Consider the following 8,638-nt stretch of genomic DNA (forward strand, 5'->3'; position numbering starts at 1 on the left):
GGGAAGTATTGTGTGGTGGGGGGGGGGGGGGGGAAGACACCAGGTGAAGTAGAGGATTTAGGACAAGATAAAAGGGCAGAGAGGCAGCTACACAAATTTAAAAGAGAGATCGTCCCTCTTCTTCTTCTTCTTCTTTGTGTTTTGTGGTCCTTCCTCGTCATCTATTACCTACTCCTCATCCCACTTCCCCCATCTTTTTCATTCTTATATCTCATCTATTTAATTCAACGTATATAGTACTAAACAACCTCAAATTACTCATACAACATGCATTTTTAATATATAGTATATGTATTCTTAATTTGATTATGAAGACGGCCATTGTTTGAACTTGCAACTTTTTTTTTTTTTGGTGATGTGATTGGAGGTCCTTTTTTTCTTTGACGTGTGATATATTTATACACATACTCAAGAGCCATGCAGTCACATCAATTATTAACGTTAATTAGGTCCTTATATATACATGTCATTAAATAATACCGCATATTTTGAACAAGAATGAAATTCACGTGTTGGTTAGCTTCAAAGGAGACTGATTTGACAATCTTTAGGAAGAAACAAGTAAATGAATGAAACGTTTGTGAGCGATGGAGGAAATAGAGAGGTCCCTTGGCTATTAGAGCATAGGAGTTGCTTTCATAGCTTTCAAAAGGGCGATGCTACGTTTCCTCGTAGTTTCTTCACACCTCTTCCTTACATCTCCCCCCTCTCTCTCCTCTCTCTCTAAAAACCTTCATGCAAAAAGAAAAGAAAAAGGGAGAGAAAAAGAAAAAGAGCAAAGAGAATGGCGTTCATTTCCATGAAGAAACCTCCCATTGCCATTAATTTTGTTTATTTTGCAGATAATTTATATATATAAATCTTTAATTTGTCATAAGTATTTGCAGAATTCATTTAATCCCAAGCAGACAATACTAGCAATGATATAATCTATCGAGATTAGAAAGATAAAAGAGAATCATTGTTTACAAGTGTTTCAACTACTTGACCGTTTACTAATGAAGATAACAAGCCGAGAAATTTAAATTAAATGGATTTATTCAAATCTTAGATTAGCTATAATTTAATTAATTTATTTGTCAGTGACAATGGAACAGAAGAAAACAATGTGCGTAGCCAGGAGGTTCCACGACCAACCAATTATGGTCCGGTGAGATGAGATTTTGGACCACATATATCGTTCAATGTTCCTTCACCTACTACTAATTTTTTAAATTATCTTAGCTAATCTCAAACCATTGGGCTTAAGCTCTGTAATTAATGCTTAATTAATTTGTCTTAATGATGTTTGATTAGACGCAAGGACATGAGGAGAGCGGTGGTCACCCATCAGGACCACGTAAAACGATAACACCAAAAACATAGACGAGAAACTAAAAACACGGTTTAAATTCGTGTGCAACGTGTCACGTTCTAGAACGTTACACGTTTTTAGGACAAATGCGCTGGAAATTCGTATCGATTTTCGTTTTTATGAAGAAAAAAACCATATCTTTTGAGCCCTAAACTCTAGATTCTTTGGTCGGTCCACGAGGAAAAAGATTTTATGTTATATTTATTGTTCCATTTTCTTTATTCGATTTGAACGATTTTAGTTTGCCCCCCTTCTTATTGAATGAAATTGAAGATATTATCGCCTGATAAAAAAATACAGTTCAGATTTTCTTTGTGCAAGTTCAATTATGCATATATCGGTGGATATGCTTAATAGATTTATCAAGTCACTAACGGAAAAGCAATCGAAAATAACAGGGCTCTCTGGGTGTCAGAAAAACGTTTTCCATAAATATTATATGCAAGCTATTAAATTTAAATGTATGATACGTACATTTCATAATTATAACTAAAAGAATATGCACAGATATCACACAGTATATTAAGTTTGGTCCCTCATTCCGTTTTATAGTTTTGAAGAATACCAATTTTATTTTTTTGCCTTTTTTTATACTTGTGGAGCGAAATATAACCCTAAAAATCTTCAGAATACGTACGCTAAATTAATCTTATATATTTCTGCATCTGCTTAAATTATTTGCTTAATTTTTAAAAGTGAAAATGGCTAATTGAATTGTTTAGGTTCTAACTATATATTTTGGTAAAATTGTTAGGTTCATATATAACTGACGCTTGATATATATATATATATATATATAAGCTTACAATATTGATTTCTTTTTTAGAATAAAAACCCATAAAAATTTATAAATTTATAAAATGGTAAAAAATTAATTTAATTCCTTAATAAATTTATTTCTAAACTTGTAAAATATATTATTATAATTTCCAAACTTATTAATTAATATCAGAAAAAAAACTCATCGATATTGATTCATAAATCAATTTAGAAATTATAGTTACACATTTTACAAGTTTTGGAATTATAATAACACATTTTGCAAGTTTGAGAATAAATTTATCAAGTTAAAAATTTATAAATTAGTTTTTCACCATTTTATAAGTTTAGAATTTTTTTATAAATTTAACCTCTTTTTATATGGTAAACATTAATAATTAGGGGTGAGAGTTTTCATTCGGTTTTAAATATATCGTACCGAATGATAAATTCAATAATATTCATGAATTGAATCATTAAGAAACCCCGAATGATTTTAAAAAAATATCGATTAAACCATAATCGAACAAGACTGGAATTAACAAAACCAAAAATTTCTAAACAAATAATTCTCAAATCAAACCGAATAGAAATTTATCTAAAATAAAAAAATTTCTATAATCAAATAAATATCTGAACGGAAAAAGTAACGAATCGTTTCGAACCCTACGCCGAATGGCCACCTCTACTAAGAATTAGTGACATGGGATTATAAAATGACAAAAACAAGGTAAAAGCTGCAATTAATATTTTATTTATTTATTTACGAGGGAATCTATTACAAGTGGAGGATGTATCTACGTATGTTTGTAACATGTGGTGTATAAATGTAATGTGTGTAAGCATTCATGGCACATGGACTATACAATTGATCATGTATGTATATACGTTATATATATAAACAGTGAGTTTTGTGGAAAGTGTACAATAAATTGAAGCGCGTGGATCAAAAGATGGCACCAATGGGTCAACAGTAAATACGAAATCAAACTATAAAACAACATGCCATTTCATACTAAGAAAAGCAAATTGCAACACCTCAATAATTAGAGCATTGATTTCAAGAGTCTCATCGTTTCCGCAGGCCCCAAATTTTCACGACACTGATATTATATCTATTTACTATTTTCCTCGTTAACCAAACCATGCATTTATATGTTTGACCGGTTTGATTGCCATGTAACGATTTCATGGAATCGTGAGATTGTTATCGGAATGATCATGCATGCGTGCATGCATAGGGTTCTAATTTTCAAGTGATATCCTCTGATCTTGATGAGGAAAGTGTTTAAATATTTTATTATAGAGATTTTGATAAGGATAAAAATACTTATATATATATATATATATGTATATATGGAGAAAAAGAGACGAGGATGGCGGAAAAAGGACAAGAAGCACAGATAGCAGAAGCAGATGATCCATGGGCCCCTACGTATTAGTGTATGACTCTCTCGCCCGTATCTCCATCAATCTTATGATATTAATACATCACATGATCTTCCATACGAAGAATTTATACATCGCTCTGATTAAGGCCGAGAGAGAGAGATAGCGAGAGAGAGAGAGAGAGAGAGAGAGAGAGAGAGAGAGAGAGAGAGAGAGAGAGAGAGAGCGACAGTATCTTACCACGACACAAACTAAACCCAACAAACTACAGAGTATACACCCAGTGCTCTAAAAACCCTAGATTCAGAATTCCCGGTGCTTACAGAACACAATTTTCTCCAAGTGCCCTTCACGAGAAGCCGCATTAAAGAGTGAAATTGCAGTGCGTAGCGGGTCAAAACGGCGAAAGGAAAAATCTTGAAGAAAAAGAGATGAAACGATAGAACCTGTGCGGTTGATCAACGAAGATGACACGCAAGGGAGAGATGGGAGGGGGGGAGGGAGAGAGAGAGAGAGAGAGAGAGGGTGTTTATCAGTTAGGCAGGACTCATTTTCCACATCCATATTAGGTCAGGCACAGCGGCAAAAGCAGCTTTAACCTTTTCTCCTCCTCCTTCCTCTTAATTCTTCGATTCTTTCCTCTCAGTAAATTAGGGTTTTTCCCACTTCTTTTTCTCCTTTCAAGAAGAGAGGCGTGAATATAAAGAGACCGTGCCGTCGGCAAGGCGGCTTCCATTTCCAGTTAATTTTCTCGGAGACATAATTAGAGGCATATATACAGCAGCAGCAGGAGGTGTGTATATATACATATATATATATATATACCCCAACCCACCAGATCTTCCATTTTGAATTCCTACGCGTAAAGATTTCTGATCTTGCGGAAACGTGATTGTACAGAAACCCGCTTAAAACGGGCAAGAAATCAAAATCCGAAGGTGGGTCGGTGGGGATTTCATGCAAAAGGGGCGAATTCTAGTACACATCATAAAGAGATCTGAAACTTTCCTAAAAACAAGATGAACTTGTCGGTGACGAGAACGCAAGAAGGGCTTGAAGAGGAAGAAGAAGGAAATCGCCTGGAATTTGGAGGGTCATCGAGCAACATCGAGAAGGAACACATGTTCGACAAGGTTGTAACGCCGAGCGACGTCGGGAAACTGAACCGCCTCGTGATCCCGAAGCAGCACGCCGAGAGATACTTCCCCTTGGACTCGTCGTCCAACGAGAAAGGCTCGCTTCTCAACTTCGAGGATCGGACAGGGAAATCTTGGAGGTTCAGGTATTCTTACTGGAACAGCAGCCAGAGCTACGTCATGACAAAGGGTTGGAGCCGCTTTGTCAAGGACAAGAAGCTCGACGCCGGTGACACCGTCTCCTTCCAACGAGGTGTCGGAGAAATCTGCAGGAACAGGCTGTTCATCGATTGGAAAAGACGACCACAGTTCCCTGATCCCACATCCATCCCACACTTCGCCGGAACCATGTTCCCTAGACCCGTCGTCACCGTCCCCAGAAACTACGGGAATTTCTTGTATCAAAATCGTCACCATTATCAATTTCCGCCAGGTTCGGGATATGGGTTTGGCGATTCCAAGGGGAGATACTACGTTAGGTCACTCGGGAGAAATCCGGCGGAGGAGAATACGGTGGTCCACGGAAGAGCTCATCCGTTTGTTGCTGCGACGGCGGTGGGGAAGAGGCTGAGGCTGTTTGGAGTGGACATGGACTGCTGTACGGATCCGGAGGAATCTTCGTCTTCTGGTGGGAGTGTGCCACGTGGCGCGTCGGGTACGGCTTTTTCTTCCTCTTCGCTTCAGCTGAGGCTCGCCAGCAGCGAGGAGTCTTCCATGGTCGAGGCGGCTGATGATCACTTCTCCAAGAAAGGGAAGTCTTCCTTGTCTTTCGACTTGCACATATAAAATCATAGCTATGATTGATCATATATACGTCCATACAGAGAGACCGGAGGTGGTATATGCATCGTAAAGATTCCATTTTCACCAAGATTTCAGGAAATAACACTTAATTTCAGAAATATTGTGAGAAGAGGAATTGGAATCACTTCATGATCAACTCAATGGAATCTGGGTCTTTGTTTGGTCCTATTTGTTCTTCCACAGCTTGAAGTTTACACAAATTGTGTATAGCAACCAGGATATGCATTGAGCTTCCCAATGCTTAATTAACAAGTTATTCTCTCGCACACATTATGATGTCTTCTCTTGAATAAAGATCAATGTTTTTCATGCTATTTTGCTTCGTATAATAGATTACAATAGCTAGATTCAGGGTACATTTGCAAAATAAATTTTTAAAAAAAATATGGAAAACTGAAGGAGGGAGGAAGAAACAGGAGTGGATTTTATGTACGGAATGAACCGGGATCGGGATCAGTGTAAGCTCATATCTCTCTTTCTTTGTAATGTCTCTCATTGCGGTCAGACATTTGCAGAGCTGGGATTGTCACCTTGTCTTTGAAAAAGTGAAGTTTTACAAATGTCGTCTATTGTCATTATTGGTCGTCTCTTTTGTTTCACGGTTTCCTTTGCTTTGTTACTATTTACTGGTTGCTGCTGCTGCTGCTGCTGCTGCCGCTGCCGCTGCTCATTACTTATGCAGACATTGCAAGAGACGAGCAGAAAAAAAAAAACTTTTTTTTTTTATATATTCTCTGAAAATAGATGAAGAGAGAGAGCTTTTATCGGTCCTGCGGTAAAGATTGGGAAAATGGTATCATCTGTTTTCGAATTTGCTGATGCATTATTTATTGAACCATTACCCATTTCTGCCATGTTTTTTTTATATATAAAGATATATTATTTAGATAAAATCTAATCATATGTCTAAATAATATCTCTATATATTTTGTCTATGCTATTGCTTTCATCAGCCTGCCTTCTTGTCTGGTATCAATACAACACTACACACATTCGCTCTCCATTAATTTACCATCTAAAAATTTTTATTTGTATATGTTATGATTACAGATATATGAACAAAATATTCATGTTCTGGTGATGTGTATATATATGGACCATTACATATACATCATTGGACCATCATCTTGACAGAGATTCTAAAATAACAATGTGTATGCATGCAACATACACTTACATATATATATGTCTAGATTAGTATGTATGGCATGTTGTCATAGTTTTATCTTATGCTGATTTCGGCATAGTTTTGCATGTGCTTGTCACTCTCTATTAGAGATTCCACGCAATAGTTTTCCTCTAATTAAATTACATGTTTTGTCTGTCAAAAACTTAATAGTTACGCATGTTCATAAGAAATTACAATGACACGACCGAGTTGCATTGAAAATTCTCACGGTGAATGTGTGTGTATATGTATGGCGTATCTCTACAAAGTTCCCTAACGAGTTCCGAAGCAAACAAAACGTTTTGTCGGAGAATTGAACTTGGAGGCTTCTTGAACTGTCGGTTCAGAGATTTTTTATGTTCATATATATATTATATGCTTATTTATTGAACTGCAGGATTACAAGAAGTTCAAATATTGTTATCGAAGTTGAGGAAAACTACGCGCAAGAGTCTTGTACGCTTGTGCTCATATTATGGCATTGGCAGGTACATTATAATACAGTTTAATCATTCCAATTAACCACAAATGATAATAATGTTTGTCACATATTCCTTTTGGTCAGCTGTTTTCTTTCGTTTAATTTGTTTTAAAATGTCACATATTCAATTTCAGTTAATTTAACAAAACAAATAGCCGACGGATGAGGTTCAAAACCGAAGACAAAACTCGATAACGTTTTATTTCAGTTCCACCCTACTTTTCCCATTTTATTGGAACTTGGCCAAATCCATCCCTCTCAGATTTTTTCAACGTCCGAGAAGATTTTCTTAATTGAAAACTAGCTCTGTATACCATTCATTACATTATCAGCGGTCATCAAATCCTGTTATTTAATTTTAAAATGACGGAATTAAGTTAAAGTTGTTTACAGTTTATAATTTATAACACTATCCTTATTTACTAATTAATTTTATATTTTATCCGTTATTTTATCTTGTAGTAAAGAGCAGTTTTGTAGTCAATTCTATAAGTTTTTTTTTTAAATCATAGATCCAGTTACATAATATATTTAGTTGTAAAAACAAAATTGGCACAGTAGACGTTTTTCTTTAAATGGTCCAGTCAAATTCAGATGCATTATATAATCCATTAAAAAAAAACTACCACAATTTGTTCCCAAAGAAATCTATAATTTTCAAGAGGAAAAATATAAATAATGGTTATTTAATTCGAGCTATTTTGTAGGTCATTTGAATAGTTAAAATTTTGGAATTTAATTGGGCCTTGGAGCCCTAGATGGAGCAGAAGGTTCAGAGATCAAATTTTGGGCTGGATTCATCGAACGGCCCAATTACCACTTTCAACATTTGTACCACCTCATCAATGCTAAGTCATCATAAAGACCTGAACTTGCAACATCGGATGAATCTTTCGAGAAGCCAATATTTGCGCTGATCATCTTGCTTCTATGGGGCACCAACTACCGTTCGGGGTTACTTACTTTGATCATCCTCCTCTGTTCTTTTTTCGGTCTTTAGAAGCAGATAGAATGGGGGTTACTATCCTAGAAATTGTCCTGTTTAGTTTAAGCTAAAATTTTCCTTGTATCCAAAAAAAAAGAGGGTTACTTTCTAAACAATGCAAATCGGTATTTATAGACCCACGTTCAACCGGAGCAAGTAGTCATTTACATGTCGGATATATATATATTTTTAGATTAATTATGAGATGTCCTAAATGACGTTTTGGTCACCTTTAACACTTGAATATTGAGGCTAATCATTTTTATTCGTTCTAGATCAGTGCACGAAACGATAAAAGAATGGTTTTAATAATTATTTTGTTTTTAGATTAGGGTTCGAAACCCTAACCTCTCGTTAAAGGACGAAGAACCAACCCTCCAAATTATTATACTTGATTTCTTTTGTGCTTGAGCATATATTCCCCATTTGCTAATACGCCCAAAGTCCGGCCTCTGGATTCTGAGATAGGTTAATGAAGCATCTTCCAACCCAATTATTTTGTGCATAATTCGAATTTAATACCATCATTGCGTATATAAAATATTAAAAGGGGGGGGGGGGG

The 8,638-nt window shown here is 35.8% G+C and overlaps 1 protein-coding gene across 1 annotated transcript; it reads left to right on the plus strand.

The window, feature by feature from the left end:
* Nucleotides 1–4,003: 4,003 nt before the first annotated feature.
* LOC104827647 (B3 domain-containing transcription factor NGA1-like) lies at nucleotides 4,004–8,189 on the plus strand. Its single transcript, XM_010560861.1, has 3 exons — nucleotides 4,004–4,295; nucleotides 4,403–7,098; nucleotides 7,799–8,189. Exon 2 carries the CDS (start codon nucleotides 4,522–4,524, stop codon nucleotides 5,422–5,424), a length of 903 nt encoding a protein of 300 aa, XP_010559163.1. The 5' UTR covers nucleotides 4,004–4,295; nucleotides 4,403–4,521; the 3' UTR covers nucleotides 5,425–7,098; nucleotides 7,799–8,189.
* Nucleotides 8,190–8,638: the final 449 nt, after the last annotated feature.

The sequence above is a fragment of the Tarenaya hassleriana genome, unplaced genomic scaffold, assembly GCF_000463585.1.
Source record: "Tarenaya hassleriana unplaced genomic scaffold, ASM46358v1 Cleome52, whole genome shotgun sequence".
In the NCBI taxonomy this organism is placed as follows: domain Eukaryota; kingdom Viridiplantae; phylum Streptophyta; class Magnoliopsida; order Brassicales; family Cleomaceae; genus Tarenaya; species Tarenaya hassleriana.